Source organism: Salvelinus sp. IW2-2015, linkage group LG37 (assembly GCF_002910315.2).
Source record: "Salvelinus sp. IW2-2015 linkage group LG37, ASM291031v2, whole genome shotgun sequence".
Lineage (NCBI taxonomy): Eukaryota > Metazoa > Chordata > Actinopteri > Salmoniformes > Salmonidae > Salvelinus > Salvelinus sp. IW2-2015.
In genome coordinates, this window is record NC_036876.1 from 19,237,820 (window position 1) to 19,257,876 (window position 20,057).

The following is a 20,057-nucleotide window of genomic DNA, read 5'->3' on the forward strand; positions in this document are numbered from 1 at the left end:
CAGGGGTACCATTCTTAATAGTTTCCCATCAAGGTTGTCTATACCTGGTGGCTTATCATTATTATATCATTATTTTCATTGTGTTTTATGTCATTTATCTTGGTTTGGTAATGTAATTTCTTCTTCTTTTTGTTAAGTTTAGTCACAACATTTCTCAATTTACAGTATGTCAACCAATCAGCTGAGAGAAAAAAAGAGAGAGCAGTCCATCAAGTGTGTGTGTGTGTGTGTGTGTGTGTAAGTGTGCGTGTCCTGCGGGGCTGACACTACGAACCCACAGGCATGGCTCTCTCATCCCTTCCAGGCTTTTGGGAGGGAGGCTGGACAATGAGCCTGTCATAGCGGATGTAAGCAATGTCCTGACGCGCTCTGGCAGCTTTCATGACTGGGATAAGTTGTTTCCTCTTCTGGTGCACAGCTTCAGGATAGTCCTTGTTGAGGAAACATCACGTTCTTGGCTCTGACCTAAACCTCAGCTGGAGTTGTGTATAAAGGGTGTGACCATTGAGCAAGTTGAAGAAGCTAAACTCCTAGGTACATTGGATGGTCAATTATCATGGTCAAGCCATATTGACAAAGTTGTTGGAAAGATGGAGAGGGTTCTGTTATAAAAAGATGCCTCCTAGTCGTGTGATTTACTCAGAATTTGAATTCATTTGCATGTCACTCAGTAAATCTACGCCCCCTAAATTCCAAAAGGTCCCAGACTGTTACCAGGCTCTATGCATCAGCCTGGGGACGAGGTTAGGTAATCTGCAAATAAAGCTATTGAAATCTGTCATCTACCTATGTGTCACATCTATCAGGTCTTCCTCTATAACAATGATCTTACCTTCAGCCCATCAACACCTGGGATGCCAGGAGGTCCGAGGGAACCCTGTAAAAAACACAAAACAAACACTTCTAAGACTTCTAAACACTTTTTTATATAACATATAGTATGCTTGCATGTGTCTTCGGGAAGGTAACTATGATGTGCTGTCTTAAGTATATGTCTTTGTGTTTTTCCCTGTTAAGACTACTTGTATCATGATTTAATGAAAGGTGTCATATGCAGAGTGACATAACTTCTCAGTGTTGACTGATTATTTGACAGTTCAGACTTATGGCTGCCACTAAAACCCCTTGTGCTCAACTCCGACTTTCTGTAGCTCACCTTCAAATCTATTTGACAAATGCCTAAAGCATGACTAGGGCTGTGGTGGTCATGAAATTTTGTCATCCGGTGATTGTCAAGCAAATAACTGCCGGTCTCCCAGTAACTGACCGTTTATTAACAAACACATTTAGCATCTCCTGGCTTCCACGCAAAGCCTACAAGCCACTGATGCAGACCTTTGGAACATCTACATTTTAAAAAGTAGAAATAATCCATGTAATATAGGCTAGCCCATCACAATAAATCCCTTATTTATTTTAGACAGGTCTAGAGAAACATGACATGAAAAAATGTAGTCTATTTCAGAAGAACATAATAGCATACTCTGAGTTGTCCTTATGATAGGCCCTGATCTGGCTATGCCATATGGTTGTAGGCAACACTAGTTCATTTAGCAGACAATATTTGCTTAGAATTCCGTGGCATTATTTTATATTATTTTATAGTATGTAGAATACAATTGGACAAAGCTGAATAAAATAGGATATTTTCTCAAAACGATTTGAGGGAGTGCACACCTGTGGCTATTCTTTGTTGAGCTTTCAACAAAGAAACAGGTACTCCTGTATGTTTAATTTACAGCTCTTTTTTTTAAACTTTAGTTGTGATACAAATGTTGGGCTATATGTTTGGATTTTTAATACATTCTAAGGCTGCATGATGCGACTCTAATGATGATTTGAAAAAAGTTGCATGAAAGTTGCATGAACTCTGCTTTACTTTTTGCACAGGCTGTACACACTTCATCAGTCTCTCATTCACAATTTGACAAGCACTTGATAATGCCTCCCCTTTGTGTGGCCGTAATGCCCCCTAAAAAATCCATGTATTTTGCGGCCAGTGGCCATTGTGCCCTTGGGCTGAATATAATATCTCCCGGATGCGCAATTGCGAGTGTCCTTATCCAATTCCGAGGCGCATATTGAAGATATTGGAAGAACTGTCCTTTTACTTTTCGTCAGCCAACAAGATGAGTAGGCCTAACGAACAGCAAAAGCACTAGCCTATGTCAATCTACCATCCCCCATAAGTACAAAAGTTGACCTATTATATTCTGTGTGAGAAACAAATATTCCAAACATAGTCTGGGACTGTTGTGGAATGCGATAGATCCCAAATTAAAACAACCACTAGCATCAAATACATTTTTAAATGATGAACCTGGTGCAACAGCTGAGAACATTTAGCTTAATTAAAATGTTCATAAACTATTCGAACATTTCTTCACAATATAAGCGCAGCAATGCAAACATGGCAGTATGCTATAAGTGCAAATGTTCCATTAGCAGGAAAACACTATTCTCAAAAGTGACCACAAATACAATCATGCATGTAATGCTTTTATTATAAAGGTGCATTTTTATGATGAAAATTATCTCCCCCAAACTTGAAACTCATGTGCCGCATATGTATGCCAGTTAGGCTCTACACCCCTTGTAAAGCCGATTAATGTGCTTCATTTTAAGAATTTATTTGGCCACTTTAGTTGCATCATTCACAAGTGATTATGAAGAAACTTATGAATGAAACTCTCAGTCAACTGCGTTTATTTTTTTTAACATTTTTATAACAAGATTCAACAACTGAGACATAAACTGAACAAGTTCCACAGACATGTGACTAACAGAAACTGAATAATGTGTCACTGAAGAAAGGGAGGGTCAAAATCAAAAGTAACAGTCAGTATCTGGTGTGGCCACAAGCTGCATTAAGTACTGCAGTGCATCTCCTCCTCATGGACTGCACCAGAATTGCCAGTTCTTGCTGTGAGATGTTACCCCACACTTCCACCAAGGCACCTGCAAGTTCCCAAACATTTCTGGGGGGGAATGGCCCTAGCCCTCACCCTCCGATCCAACAGGTCCCAGAAGTGCTCAAAGGGATTGAGATCGAGGCTCTTCGCTGGCCATGGCTGAACACTGACATTCCTGTCTTGCAGGAAATTACGCACAGAACTAGCAGTATGGCTGGTGGCATTGTCATGCTGGAGGGTCATGTCAGGATGAGCCTGCAGGAAGGGTACCACATGAGGGAGGAGGATGTCTTACCTGTAACGCACAGCATTGAGATTGCCTGCAATGACAACAAGCTCAGTCCGAGGATGCTGTGACACACCGCCCCAGACCATGACGGACCCTCCACCTCCAAATCGATCCCGCTCCAGAGCACAGGCCTCGGTGTAACACCCATTCCTTTGACGATAAACGCAAATCCGACCATCACCCCTGGTGAGACAAACTGTGACTCATCAGTGAAGAGCACTTTTTGCAGTCCTGTCTGGTCCAGCGACGGTTGTTTTGTGCCCATTGGCGACGATGTTGCCGGTTATGTCTGGTGAGGACCTGCCTTTACAACAGGCCTACAAGCCCCCAGTCCAGCCTCTCTCAGCCTATTGCGGACAGTCTGAGCACTGATGGAGGGATTGTGCGTTCCTGGTGTAACTCGGGCAGTTGTTGTTGGCATCCTGTACCTGTCCCGCAGGTGTGATGTTCGGATGTAACTGTGACTTAATTGCCTACCGTCTGTAAGCTGTTAGTGTCTTAATGACCGTTCCACAGGTGCATGTTCATTAATTGTTCATGGTTCATTGAACAACATGGGAAACAGTGTTAAAACCCTTTACAATGAAGATCTGTGAAGTTATTTGGATTTTTACGAATTATCTTTGAAAGACAGGGTCCTGACAGGGTCCAGCTTACTTCCGGCGCCGAAAGAGATGGCCGCCTCGCTTCGTGTTCTTGGAAAATATGCAGTATTTTGTTTTTTTACGTGTTATTTCTTACATCGGTACCCCAGGTAATCTTAGGTTTCATTACATACAGTCGGGAGGAACTCTGAATATACGATTAACGTCAACTCATCATCGTTCTACCAGGAATATGACTTTCCCGAAACGGATCCAGTGTTTTGCCTTCCACCCAATACAATGGATCTGATCCCAGCCGGCGACCCTGTGCGACGCCGAAAAAGGGGAAAACGAGGCGGTCTCGTGGTCAGGCTTCGGAGACGGGCACATCGCGCTCCACTCCTTAGCATACTACTCGCAATGTCCAGTCTCTTGACAATAAGGTTGATGAAATCCGAGCACGGGTAGCATTCCAGAGAGACATCAGGGATTGCAACGTGCTCTGCTTCACGGAAACATGGCTAACTCAAGGGACGCTAACGGAGTCGGTGCAGCCAGCTGGTTTCTTCATGCATCGCGCCGACAGAAACAAACATCTTTCCGGTAAGAAGAGGGGCGGGGGGTATGCCTTATGATTAACGAGAAGTGGTGTGATCATCATAACAACACCAGGAACTCAAGTCTTTCTGTTCACCTGATCTAGAACTCCTACAATCAAATGTCGACCGCATTATCTACCAAGGGAATTCTCTTCTTCATAATCACAGCCGTATATATTCCCCCCCAAGCAGACACATCGATGGCCCTGAACGAACTTTATCTGACTCTTTGTAAACTGGAAACCACACACCCTGAGGCTGCATTCATCGTAGCTGGGGATTTTAACAGGCTAATCTAAAAACAAAACTCCCTAAATTCTATCAGCATATCGATTGTGCTACCAGGGCTGGAAAAACACTAGACCATTGTTATACTAATTTCCGCGACGCTTATAAGGCCCTCCCCCGCCCCCCTTTCGGAAAAGCTGACACGACTCCATTTTGTTGATTCCAGCCTACAAACAGAAACTCAAACAACAAGCTCCCGCGCTCAGGTCTGTTCAACGCTGGTCCGACCAATCTGAATCCACGCTTCAAGACTGCTTCGATCACGCGGATTAATATGTTCCGCATCGCGTCCAACAACAATATTGACGAATATGCTGATTGGTGAGCGAGTTCATTAGGAAGTGCATTGACGATGTCGTACCCACAGCAACGATAAAAACATTCCCAAACCAGAAACCGTGGATTGACGGCAGCATTCGCGTGAAACTGAAAGCGCGAACCACTGCTTTTAACCAGGGCAAGGTGACCGGAAGCATGACCGAATACAAACAGTGTAGCTATTCTCTCCGCAAGGCAATCAAACAGGCTAAGTCTCAGTACAGAGACAAAATCGAGTCGCAATTCAACAGCTCAGACACAAGAGGTATGTGGCAGGGTCTACAGTCAATCACGGATTACAAAAAGAAAACCAGCCCGTCGCGGACCAGGATGTCTTGCTCCCAGACAGGCTAAACAACTTTTTTGCCCGCTTTGAGGACAATACAGTGCCACTGACACGGCCCCCTACCAAAACCTGCGGGCTCTCCTTCACTGCAGCCGAGGTGAGTAAAACATTTAAACGTGTTAACCCTCGCAAGGCTGCAGGCCCAGACGGCATTCCCAGCCGCGTCCTCAGAGCATGCGCAGACCAGCTGGCTGGTGTGTTTACGGACATATTCAATCAATCCTTATCCCAGTCTGCTGTTCCCACATGTTCAAGAGGGCCACCATTGTTCCTGTTCCCAAGAAAGCTAAGGTAACTGAGCTAAACGACTACCGCCCCGTAGCACTCACTTCCGTCATCATGAAGTGCTTTGAGAGACTAGTCAAGGACCATATCACCTCCACCCTACCGGACACCCTAGACCCACTCCAATTTGCTTACCGACCCAATAGGTCCACAGACGACGCAATCGCAACCACACTGCACACTGCCCTAACCCATCTGGACAAGAGGAATACCCATGTGGAGATGCTGTTCATCGATTACAGCTCAGCATTTAACACATAGTACCCTCCAATCGTCATCAAGCTCGAGACCCTGGGTCTCGACCCCGCCCTGTGCAACTGGGTCCTGGACTTCCTGACGGGCCGCCCCAGGTGGTGAGGGTAGGTAACAACATCTCCACCCCGCTGATCCTCAACACTGGGGCCCCACAAGGGTGCGTTCTGAGCCCTCTCCTGTACTCCCTGTTCACCACGACTGCGTGGCCATGCACGCCTCCAACTCAATCATCAAGTTTGCGGATGACACTACAGTGGTAGGCTTGATTACCAACAACGACGAGACGGCCTACAGGGAGGAGGTGAGGGCCCTCGGAGTGTGGTGTCAGGAAAATAACCTCACACTCAACGTCAACAAAACAAAGGAGATGATTGTGGACTTCAGGAAACAGCAGAGGGAGCACCCCCCTATCCACATCGCGGTCAGTAGTGGAGAAGGTGGAAAGTTTTAAGTTCCTCGGTGTACACATCACGGACAAACTGAATTGGTCCACCCACACAGACAGCGTTGTGAAGAAGGCGCAGCAGCGCCTCTTCAACCTCAGGAGGCTGAAGAAATTCGGCTTGTCACCAAAGCACTCACAAACTTCTACAGATGCAACATCGAGAGCATCCTGTCGGCTGTATCACCGCCTGGTACGGCAACTGCTCCGCCACAACCGTAAGGCACTCCAGAGGGTAGTGAGGTCTGCAGAACGCATCACCAGGGGCAAACTACCTGCCCTCCAGGACACCTACACCACCCGATGTCACAGGAAGGCCATAAAGATCATCAAGGACAACAACCACCCAAGCCACTGCCTGTTCACCCCGCTATCATCCAGAAGGCGAGGTCAGTACAGGTGCATCAAAGCAGGGACCGAGAGACTGAAAAACAGCTTCTATCTCAAGGCCATCAGACTGTTAAACAGCCACCACTAACATTTAGCGGCCGCTGCCAACTACTGACTCAACTCCAGCCACTTTAAAAATGGAATTGATGGAAATTATGTAAAAATGTACCACTAGCCACTTTAAGCAATGCCACTTAATACAATGTTTACATACCCTACATTACCCATCTCATATGTATATACTGTACTCTATATCATCTACTGCATCTTGCCATCTTTATGCAATACATGTACCACTAGCCACTTTAAACTATGCCACTTTATGTTTACATACCCTACAGTACTCATCTCATACGTATATACCGTACTCTATACCATCTACTGCATCTGCCATGCCGTTCTGTACCACCACTCATTCATATATCTTTATGTACATATTCTTTATCCCTTTACACTTGTGTGTGTGTGTAAGTAGTAGTTGTGGAATTGTTAGTTAGATTACTTGTTGGTTATTACTGCATTGTCGGAACTAGAAGCACAAGCATTTCGCTACCCTCTGCATTAACATCTGCTAACCATGTGTATGTGACTAATAAAATTTGATTTGATTTGATTTGATTTGAAAAAGAGGCGTTTCTTTTATTGCTGAGTTTTTATCATTGAGAAGTGATAGGCAAATTTTGTCACCATCATAGTATTTTTGATTTAATCTTGTCTTTAAATATACAAAATAATGTATGTGTACATTTGTTTTGATGTAGAATGGACCATTATCATGCACCTGTCTCAAAATAGGGGCAAGGTAAAAAAAGTAATCTAATGCACTTAAATAATGAAAAGGACGCTTTTGCCATGGATAATTTTCATGCAGCCAGCTACTCCTGTTGTAAATAGTAGCAATGTGCTTAATATTAAGAAAGTTGTAAAATAAATAAAGTAGCCTAGCCTATAGAAAGCTGATGGGATCCTCCTCTTTGTAATAGAGGCCATTACTCTCTGTTTTCTAACACAATTGATAGCCTATAGAAATGTTGTGCAACATGAGCTCAAATCAAATCAAATTGTATTGGTCACATACACGTGTTTAGCTTCTTATGGCTGGGGGCAGTATTGAGTAGCTTGGATGAATAAGGTGCCCAGAGTAAACGACCTGCTTCTCATGCCCAGTTGCTAATATATGCATATTATTAGTCGATTTGGATAGAAAACACTCAGAAGTTTCTAAAACTGTTTGAATGAAGTCTGTGCGTATAACAGAACTCATATGGCAAGCAAAAACTGGCTTCAGTTGAAGCTCGCATCCGCTACAAGACCATGGTGCTTGCCTACGGAGCTGTGAGGGGAACGGCACCTCCGTACCTTCAGGCTCTGATCAAGCCCTACACCAAACAAGGGCACTGCGTTCATCCACCTCTGGCCTGCTCGCCTCCCTACCTCTGAGGAAGTACAGCTCCCGCTCAGCCCAGTCAAAACTGTTCGCTGCTCTGGCACCCCAATGGTGGAACAAACTCCCTCACGTCACGCCAGGTCAGCGGAATCAATCACCACCTTCCGGAGACACCTGAAACCCCACCTCTTTAAGGAATACCTAGGATAGGATAAAGTAATCCTTCTAACCCCCCCCCCTTAGAGTTAGATGCACTATTGTAAAGTGGTTGTTCCACTGGACATCATAAGGTGAATGCACCAACTTGTAAGTCGCTCTGGATAAGAGCGTCTGCTAAATGACTTAAATGTAAATGTAAAAACCTGAGAAAAAATCCAACCAGGAAGTGGGAAATCTGAGGTTTGTAGGTTTTCAACTCATTGCCTATCAAATATACAGTGTATATGGGGTCATATTGCACTTCCTAAGGCTTCCACTAGATGTCAACAGTCTTTAGAACCTTGTTTGATGCTTCTACTGTGAGGAGGGGGAATGAGGGCTGTTTGAGTCAGGGCTCTGGCAGAGTGCCATTAGCTGACCAGGCGCGTTCACTTGAGAGAGTTAGCTTGCGTTCCATTGCATTTCTGAAGACAAAGGAATTCTCCGGTTGGAACATTATTAAAGATTTATGTTAAAAACATATAAAAGATTGATTCTATACTTCGTTTGACATGTTTCTACGAACTGTAATATGACTTTTCGTCTGAACTTTCGCATGGACTTGCCCGCGCGTCGTGAGTTTGGATTGTGTATTGAACGCGCAAACAAAAAGGAGGTATTTGAACATAAATTATGGACTTCATGGAACAAATCAAACATTTATTGTGGAACTGGGATTCCTGGGAGTGCATTCTGATGAAGATCATCAAAGGTAAGTGAATATTTATAATGCTATTCCGACATCTGTTGACTCCACAACATGGCGGATATCTTCATGGCTTGTTTGGGCTCTGAGCGCTGTACTCAGATTATTGCACGGTGTGCTTTTTACTTAAGTTAAAAAAAAATCTGACACAGCGGTTGCATTAAGGAGAGGTTTATCTAAAGTTCCATGTATAATACTTGTATCTTTTATCAATGTTTATTATGAGTTTTTCTGTAAATTGATGTGGCTCTCTGTGTAACGGCAGCCTTCCTCCTCTTCGTCTGAAGAGGAGGTGTAGCAGGGGTCGGACCAAGACGCAGCGTAGTTCGTGCTCAACATATTTCATTAAGACGATAAACGTGAACACTTATACAATACAAAAATAACAAACGTGGCAAACCGAAACAGTCCTCTCTGGTGAAACGAACAAAAAGACAGGAAACAACCACCCACAAAATCCCAACACAAAACAAGCCACCTAAATATGATTCCCAATCAGAGACAACACAAAACACCAGCCTCTGATTGAGAACCATATTAGGCCAAACATAGAAACAGACAAACTAGACACACAACATAGAATGCCCACCCAGCTCACGTCCTGACCAACACTAAAACAAGTAAAACACACAAGAACTATGGTCAGAACGTGACACTCTGCAAAATCACTGTATGTTTTGGAGGCAAAACATTACTGAACATAACACGCTTATGTAAACTGAGATTTTTGGATATAAATATGAACTTTATCGATAAAAACATACATGTATTGTGTAACATGAAGTCCTATGAGTGTCATCTGATGAAGATCATCAAAGGTTAGTGATTCATTTTATCTCTATTTCTGCTTTTTGTGACTCCTCTCTTTGGCTGGAAAAATGGCTTTGTTTTCTGTGAATTGCTGCTGACCTAACATAATGATATGTTGTGCTTTCGTCGTAAAGCCTTTTTGAAATCGGACACTGTGGTGGGATTAACAACAAGTTTACCTTAAAAATTGTATAAAATACTTGTATGTCTGAGGAATTTTTATTATGAGATTTCCGTTGTTTTGAATTTGGCGCCCTGGACTTTCACTGGCTGTTGTCATATCAATCCCGTTAACGGGATCCCAGCCATAATTAGCAGATGTTAATGCGAGTGTAGCGAAAAGCTTATGCTCGTAGTTCCGACAGTGCAGCAATATCTAACAAGTAATATCTAACAATTTCACAACAAATACCAAATACACAGAAATCTAAGTAAAGGAATGGAATAGGAATATATAAACATATGGATGAGAAATGTCAGAGCGTCATAGGCTAAGATGCAATAGATAGTATAGAATACAGTATATATATATGAGATGAGTAATGCAAGATATGTAAACATTATGAAAGTGAAATTAATAAAGTGACTAGTGTTCCATTTATTACATTTTTCAAGTCTGTATGTTGGCAGCAGCCTCTCTGTGCTAGTGATGGCTATTTAACAGTCTGATGGCCTTGAGAAAGAAGCTGTGTTTCAGTCTCTTGGTCCCAGCTTTGATGCACCTGTACTGACTTCGCCTTCTGGATGATAGCGGGGTGAACAAGCAGTGGTTGTTGTCCTTGATGATCACCCTCTGGAGAAACCTGCGGTTGTGGGTGATGCAGTTGCCGTTAGAGGTCGACCGATTAATCGTCTGGGCCGATTAATTAGGGCCAATTTCGAGTTTTCAGAACAATCGGTAATCAGCCTTTTTGGACGCTGATTATGGCCGATTCCATTGCAATCCACGAGAAGACTGCGTGGCAGGCTGACCACCTGTTATGCAAGTGCAGCATCAAAAGGACCTTGTGGCTGCAAGGAGCCAAGGTAAGTTGCTAGCTAGCATTAAACTTATCTTATAAAAAACAATCAATCTTCACATAATCACTAATTAACTACACATGGTTGATGATATTACTAGGTTAACTAGCTTGTCCTGCGTTGCATATAATCAATGTCGTGCCTGTTAATTTATCATCGACTCCCAGCCTACTTCAACTTCGCCAAACGGGTGATGATTTAACAAAAGCACATTCGTGAAAAAAGCACAATCATTGCACGAACTAACCTAACCATAAACATCAATTCCTTCCTTTAAATAAATACACAGAAGTATAAACCTGCATATTTAGTTAAAAGAAATGCAGGCAATATTAACTAGGACAATTGTGTCACTTCTCTTGCGTTCAGTGCAAGCAGAGTCAGGGTATGTGCCCTGGATTAAAAAATGAATCTCTTCAGAAATAAGTCTCTCACTGTTGCCGCCTGCTACCGACCCCCCTCAGCTCCCAGCTGTGCCCTGGACACCATTTGTGAATTGATCGCCCCCCCATCTAGCTTCAGAGTTTGTTCTGCTAGGTGACCTAAACTGGGATATGCTCAATACCCCGGCAGTCCTACAATCTAAGCTAGATGCCCTCAATCTCACACAAATCATCAAGGAACCCACCAGGTACAACCCTAAATCCGTAACATGGGCACCCTCATAGACATATCCTGACCAACTTGCCCTCCAAATACACTCCTGCTGTCTTCAATCAAGATCTCAGCGATCACTGCCTCATTGCCTGTATCCGCTACGGGTCCGCGGTCAAACGACCACCCCTCATCACTGTCAAACGCTCCCTAAAAACATTCTGCGAGCAGGCCTTTCTAATTGACCTGGCCCGGGTATCCTGGAAGGATATTGACCTCATCCCCGTCAGTTGAGGATGCCTGGTCATTCTTTAAAAGTAACTTCCTCACCATCTTAGATAAGCATGCCCCGTTCAAAAAACGCAGAATAAGAACAGATATGCCCTTGGTTCACTCCAAACCTGACTGCCCTCGACCAGCACAAAAACATCCTGTGGCGGACTGCAATAGCATCGAATAGTCCCCGAATATGCAACTGTTCAGGGAAGTCAGGAACCAATACATGCAGGCTAGCTTTTTCAAGCAGAAATTTGCATCCTGTAGCTCTAACTCCAAAAAGTTCTGGGACACTGTAAAGTCCATGGAGAACAAGAGCACTTCCTCCCAGCTGCCCACTGCACTGAGGCTAGGTAACACCGGTCACCACCGATAAATCCATGATAATCGAAAACTTCAACAAGCATTTCTCAACGGCTGGCCATGCCTTCCACCTGGCTACTCCAACCTCGGCCAACAGCTCCGGCCCCCCGCAGCTACTCGCCCAAGCGTCCCCCAGCTTCTCCTTTACCCAAATCCAGATAGCAGATGTCCTGAAAGAGCTGCAAAACCTGGACCCATACAAATCAGCTGGGCTTGACAATCTAGACCCTCTATTTCTGAAACTATCCGTCGCCATTGTCGCAACCCCTATTACCACGCCTGTTCAACCTGTCTTTCATATCGTCTGAGATCCCTCTTCAAATGGGGAGACACCCTGGATCCAACTGTTACAGACCTAATCCATCCTGCCCTGGCTATCTAAGGTCTTCGAAAGCCAAGTTAATAAACAGATCACTGACCATCTCGAATCCCATCGTACCTTCTCCGCTGTGCAATCCGGTTTCCGAGCCGGTCACGGGTGCACCTCAGCCACGCTCAAGGTACTAAACGATATCATAACCGCCATTGATAAAAGACAGTACTGTGCAGCCCGTCTTCATCGACCTGGCCAAGGCTTTCGACTCTGTCAATCACCATATTCTTATCGGCAGACTCAGTAGCCTCGGTTTTTCTGATGACTGCCTTGCCTGGTTCTCCAACTACTTTGCAGACAGAGTTCAGTGTGTCAAATCGGAGGGCATGTTCTCCGGTCCTCTGGCAGTCTCTATGGGGGTACCACAGGGTTCAATTCTCGGGCCGACTCTTTTCTCTGTATATATCAATTATGTTGCTCTTGCTGCGGGCGATTCCCTGATCCACCTCTACGCAGACGACACCATTCTGTATACTTCTGGCCCTTCCTTGGACACTGTGCTATCTAACCTCCAAACGAGCTTCAATGCCATACAGCACTCCTTCCGTGGTCTCCAACTGCTCTTAAACGCTAGTAAAACCAAATGCATGCTTTTCAACCGTTCGCTGCCTGCACCCGCCCACCCGACTAGCATCACCACCCTGGACGGTTCCGACCTAGAATATGTGGACATCTATAAATACCTAGGTGTCTGGCTAGACTGTAAACTCTCCTTCCAGACTCATATTAAACATCTCCAATCCAAAATCAAATCAAGAATCAGCATTCTATTTCGCAACAAAGCCTCCTTCACTCACGCCGCCAAACTCACCCTAGTAAAACTGACTATCCTACCGATCCTCGACTTCGGCGATGTCATCTACAAAATAGCTTCCAATACTCTACTCAGCAAACTAGATGCAGTTTATCATAGTGCCATCCGTTTTGTTACTAAAACACCTTATATCACCCACCACTGCGACCTGTATGCTCTAGTCGGCTAGCCCTCACTACATATTCGTCGCCAGATCCACTGGCTCCAGGTCATCTATAAGTCCATGCTAGGTAAAGCTCCGCCTTATCTCAGTTCACTGGTCACGATATCAACACCCACCCGTAGCACGCGCTCCAGCAGGTATATCTCACTGATCATCCCAAAAGGCAACACCTCATTTGGCCGCCTGTCCTTCCAGTTCTCTGCTGCCTGTGACTGGAACGAATTGCAAAAATCGCTGAAGTTGGAGACTTTTATTTCCCTCACCAACTTTAAACATCTGCTATCTGAGCAGCTAACCGATCGCTGCAGCTGTACATAGTCCATCTGTAAACGACCCACCCAATTTACCTACCTCATCCCCTTACTGTTTTTATTTATTTATTTTTCTGCTCTTTTGCACACCAGTATCTCTACTTGCTCATGATCATCTGATGACTTATCACTCCAGTGTTAATCTGCTAAATTGTAATTATTCGCTCATATGGCCTATTTATTGCCTACCTCATGCCTTTTGCACACAATGTATATAGACAATTTTCTTTTTTTCCCCCTCCTGTGTTATTGACTTGTTTATTGTTTACTCCATGTGTAACTCTGTGTTGTTGTCTGTTCACACTGCTATGCTTTATCTTGGCCAGGTCGCAGTTGTAAATGAGAACTTGTTCTCAACTAGCCTACCTGGTTAAATAAAGGTGAAATAAAAAAATGTAAAATAAAAAGAGTTTTGGCCGCATGGCTCGTTGCGAATTGTGTGAAGACCATTTCTTCCTAACAAAGACCGTAATTAATTTGCCAGAATTTTACATAATTATGACGTAACATTGAAGGTTGTGCAATGTAGAAACAATATTTAGACTTAGGGTTGCCAACCGTTCGATAAAATACGGAAAGGTTCCGTATTTCACTGAAAGAATAAACGTTTTGTTTTCGAAATGATAGTTTACGGATTTGACCATATTAATGACCAAAGGCTCGTATTTCTGTGTGTTTATTATAATTAAGTCTATGATTTGATATTTGATAGAGCAGTCTGACTGAGCGGTGGTAGGCAACAGCAGGCTTGTAAGAATTAATTCAAAAAGCACTTCTTAGCAATGCTTGAAGCACAGCGCTGTTAATGACTTCAAGCCTATGAACTCCCGAGATTAGGCTGGCAATACTAAAGTGTCTATAAGAACATCCAATAGTCAAAGGTATATGAAGCACAAATGGTATAGAGAGAAATAGTTGACATGTCATAATTCCTATAATAACTACAACCTAAAACTTATTAACTGGGAATATTGAAGACTCATGTTAAAAGGAACCACCTGCTTTCATATATTCTCATGTTCTGAGCAAGGAACATAAACATTAGCTTTTTTACATGGCACATATTGCACTTTTACTTTCTTCAACACTATTTTTGCATTCTTTAAACCAAATTGAACATGTTTCATTATTTATTTGAGACTAAATGGATTTTATTTATGTATTATATTAAGTTAAAATAAAAGTGTTCGTTGTTCATTCAGTATTGTTGTAATTGTCATTATTACAAATATATATATTTAAAAAATTGGCCGATTAATCGGTATCGGCTTTTTTTGTTCCTCTAATAATTGGTATCGGTGTTGAAAAATCCTAATCAGTCGACCTCTAGTTGCCCTACCAGGTGATGATACAGCCTGACAGGATGCTCTAAATTGTGCATCTGTAAAAGTTTGGGAGGGTTTTAGGTGAAAAGCCAAATTTCTTCAGCCTCCTGAGGTTTAAGAGGCGGACCATTCAGTTTGTCAGAGATAAGTACTTCGAGGAACTTAAAACTTTCCACCTTCTCCACTTCTGTCCCGTCGATGTGGATAGGGGGTGCTCCCTCTGCTGTTTCCTGAAGTCCATGATCATCTACTTTGTTTTGTTGACGTTGAGTGAGAGGTTATTTTCCTGACACCACACTCCCAGAGCACTCACCTCCTCCCTGTAGGCTGTCTCGTCGTTGATGGTAATCAAGCCTACTACCGTTGTGTCGTCTGCAAACTTGATGAGTGAGTTGGAGGCGTGCTTAGCCACGCCATCAATGGATGAACAGGGAGTACAGGAGGGGGCTGAGTACGCACCCCCAGTGTTGAGGATCAGCGAAGTGGAGATGTTGTTTTCTACCTTCACCACCTGGGGGCAGCCCGTCAGGAAGTCCAGGATCCAATTGCACAGGGTGGGGTTCAGACCCAGGGCTTTGAGCTTAATGATGAGCTTGGAGGGTACTATGGTGTTGAATGCTGAGCTATAGTCAATGAACAGCACTCTTACATAGGTATTCCTCTTGTCCAGATGGGATAGGACAGTGTGCAGTGTGATGGCGATTGCATTGTCTGTGGACATATTGGGGCGGTAAGCAAATTGAAGTGGGTCTAGGGTGACAGGTAAGGTGGCGGTGATATGATCCTTGACTAGTCTCTCAAAGCACTTCATGATGACAGAAGTGAGTCATTTAGTTCAGTTACCTTTGCATTCTTGGGTACAGAAAAATGGTGGCCATCTTTAAGCATGTGGGGACGGTAGACTGGGATAGAGAGAGATGGATTATGTCTGTAAACAAACCAGCCAGCTGGTCTGCGCATGCTCTGAGGACGCCTTGTGAGGGTTAACACGTTTAAATGTCTTACTCACGTCGGCCACGGAGCAGGAGAGCCCACAGTCCTTGGTAGCTGGCCGCGTCGGTGGCATTGTGTTATCCTGAAAGCGGACGAAGAACGTGTGTAGCTTGTCCGGAAGCAAGACGTCGGTGTCCGCGACCCTGCCACATACATCTTGTTTCTGAGCCGTTGAATTGCAACTCCACTTTGTCTCAATACTGATGTGTTTCCTGTTTGATTGCCTTGCGGAAGGCATCACCTTGCCATGGTTAAATGCGGTGGCTCGTGCTTTCAGTTTTGCGCGAATGCTGCCATCTATCCATGGCACCTGGTTAGGGTAGGTTTTAATAGTCACAGTGGGTACAACATCTCCTATGCACCTCTAGTTAAACTCAGTAATTGTCTCAGTGTACGCATTCATATTATTCTCAGAAGCTACCCAAACATATCCCAGTCCGGTGATCAAAACAATCTTGAAGTGTGGGTTCTGATTGGTCAGACCAGCGTTGAATAGTCCTTAGCATGGGTGCTTCCTGTTTGAATTTCTGCCTATAGGAAGGGAGGAGCAAAATGGAGTTGTGGTCAGATTTGCCAAAAGGAGGGCGGAGGAGGGCCTTGTATGCATACCGGAAGTTAGAGTAACAATGGTCCAGTGTTTTTGTAGCACTAGTGCTGCAGTTGATATGCTGATCGAATCTAGGTAGCCTTTTTCTAAAATTTGCTTTGTTAATATCCCCAGCTACAATAAATGCATCCTAAAGATATGTGGTTTCCAGTTTGCATAAAGTCCAGTGAAGTTCCTTGAGGTATCGGCTTGAGGGGGGATATACAAGGCTGTGACAATAACTGAAGAGAATTCTCTTGGGAGATAATACGGTAGGCATTTGATTGTGAGGTATTCTAGGTCAGGTGAACAAAAAGGACTTGAGTTCCTGTATGTTATTACAATTACACCATGAGTCGTTAATCATGAAACATACACCCCTGCCTTTCTTCTTCCTGGAGAGATGTTTATTCTTGTCGGTGTGATGCACTGAGAATCCAGATGGCTGGACCGATTCCGACAGTTTATCCCGAAAGAGCCATGTTTCGGTGAAACACAGTATGTTACAATCCCTGATGTCTCTCTGGAAAGCAACCCTTGCTCTGATCTCGTCAACTTTGTTATCTAGAGACTGAACGTTAGTGAGTAATATACTCGAAAGCAGTGGGCGGTATGCGCGCCTCCGAAGTCTGACTAGAAGACCACTCCGAATTCCTCTCCTCCAGTGGCGTTGTTTTGAGTCGGCCTCTGGAATCAGTTCAAATGCCTTGGGAGGTGCGAACAAAGGATCCGCTTCGAGAAAGTCGTATTCCTGGTCGTAATGCTGGTGATGCTGGTGAGTCACCACCGCTCTGATATCCAATAGATATCCCGGCTGTATGTAATAACACATAACATTTTCTGAGCTAACAATGTAAGAAATTATACATTAAAAAATACAACGTTTCCTAAGGACTAGAAGCGAGGCGGCCCCCTCTGTCGGAGCCATCTTGCTCATGGGCTCTCATGAAGTGTTTAATTAGCTTTTCGATTACATTTACATTGATGTCAGAGTGATTAGAGGGACAATAGACTGCTGAGTACTAGGCAGTTAACAAGTTTGGTAGGCTACTAATGACCATCAGCAGCATCAGAGCTTGGAGAAGCCTAATTACTGTGACTAAATGGTCACCTGGAATTTGACTGCCGTCATGACTCATGACTCGCTGGTGTGGCGGTAATACCCTGCTACAAAACCTCCAGCTCCAGTCCTTGCGAGACACAGCGCTGCGAACAGACAAGGAGAAAATGGGAGAAAAACAAGCTGAGACAACCTTTGATATCCCTGCTCCTCTTCGGGGCTGAGAGGGTTTGATTACCTTAAAAAATCTCGTGAAATTTCAAGACTTGTGAGATTAGAATGACAGAAGGCACAGGATTTTGGGAATAGCCACACTGAGAAGCTTAGTCAATGTGGAGTAAAAAAAAAAAGGAGACAGCGCTCTGTTAAGTTTCCACGTTCTCCTTGTTATTTTCTAGACACAGCAATTTAGACTCTGTAGACATTACAAGTGGGGATTAATGATCTCCTACTCAATATATGGTCTCTTCAACCTCAGGAGTCTGAAGAAATTCGGCTTGTCACCAAAAACACTCACAAACTTTTACAGATGCACAATCGAGAGCATCCTGTCGGGCTGTATCACCGCCTGGTACGGCAGCTGCTCCGCCCATAACCGTAAGGCTCTCCAGAGGGTAGTGAGGTCTGCACAACGCATCACCGGGTGCAAACTACCTGCCCTCCAGGACACCTACACCACCCGATGTCCCAGGAAGGCCAAAAAGATCATCAAGGACAACAACCACCCGAGCCACTGCCTGTTCACCCCGCTATCATCCAGAAGGCGAGGTCAGTACAGGTGCATCAAAGCGGGGACCGAGAGACTGAAAAACAGCTTCTATCTCAAGGCCATCAGACTGTTAAACAGCCATCACTAACATTGAGTGGCTGCTGCCAACATACTGACTCAACTCTAGCCACTTTAATAATGGAAAAATGTATGTATTATGTAAAAATGTATCACTAGCCACTTTAAACAATGCCACTTTAAATAATGTTTTCATACCCTACATTACTCATCCCATATGTATTTACTGTACTCTATACCATCTACTGCATCTTGCCTATGCCGTTCAGCCATCACTCATTCATATATTTGTATGTACATATTCACATTCATTCCTTTACACTTGTGTGTATAAGGTAGTTGTTGTGAAATTGTTAGGTTAGAATACTTGTTAGATATTACTGCATGGTCGGAACTAGAAGCACAAGCATTTCGCTACACTTGCATTAACATCTGCTAACCATGTGTATGTGACAAATAAAATTTGATTTGATTTGGTGGTTATCATGTGTGTGCCCTACTGCTCTATAGTAAGCCTGAGACTAGCATAGAATCTCATGGCTCAGCAGTACTATTAACCGTCATACAAACAAATGGGTACATTTTTGATTACAGCCCAAAGGTCATTTATTCAATTCTTCCACATTTTCATGTTTGTCAATTAACTTGTTCTTGCATTGTTTATTATTTCTGTATCAATATGGACTTTAAAAAAATTAAATTACTTTGGGGTCAAAACACTTAATTCTGTCTATATTAATTTGATAGATAGGATCTTTATTTGAATCTAGGTTTCTCTTGAGACATAGTAACAAGTTATCCATACCACCAGAAGGTGGAGGGGAACCTGTATCAGGTTTTGACCAGATAGACAGATCATCTGCAGTGATATTTCTCCCCATGTACTCCCCTAAGATTGTACTTTTCTATGCCACATGTCATATGGCTGTGTACAAAACCAAAATATCATTTTTTCTGTGCTTATAAAAATCTGCCAATGGTGTAAAAAGTCTGCCAATGGTATAAATACTTGATAGAACTGCAATACAGAACTCAGATACGCTCTGAATCTACACCCAGAGCTGTATTGGTGTGTATTCTCTAAAATGTAATCATACTAGGGCGAATCTAAAAACCTGCAGAGATGCCGCACCTTATGTACTTGCCTATGGTTATAACTGGTTATAACCATGCACAAAATCAATATTAACTTACATATATGCTTAGTTGCAGTCAAAACAGCTCATAAAAGTCTGTCAGTGGTATGAATACTTGGTAGAACTGTGATACTGTAATGTTTGTGTTAGAGATGTAAAAATACAAACATCTAAGCCTCGTATCATCACAAAGAGGAACTTTAAAAAGTTCAGTGAACAGTTTTTTTTTTTTTACATGATCTCTATTTTAGTGACCTTGATTGTACTTCAGCTATCCCTGAACCTGATTTAGCTTTGAGCCTTTTTGCAGATGTATTCAATACTATTGTGGATAATCAAGGGTTAAAGGTAGATCGAATGCCTGGTACACCGGAATTATCAGATGTAATTCATAAAAGAGATGACGCTTGGGTCAAGGCCAGAAACACAGTCTTAGCCCTGGACTGG

The 20,057-nt window shown here is 43.5% G+C and overlaps 1 protein-coding gene across 9 annotated transcripts in view; it reads right to left on the reverse strand.

Moving 5' to 3' along the window:
• The window catches only part of LOC111960057 (collagen alpha-1(XXV) chain), a 394,437-nt gene that overhangs the window by 104,304 nt on the left and 270,076 nt on the right, over positions 1 to 20,057 (reverse strand). For all 9 annotated transcript variants that reach the window (XM_070437770.1, XM_070437769.1, XM_070437776.1 and 6 more), the window contains exon 10: positions 833 to 877. In XM_070437770.1, the coding sequence (XP_070293871.1) occupies positions 833 to 877 (45 nt within the window). The remainder of the gene's footprint in view (positions 1 to 832; positions 878 to 20,057) is intronic.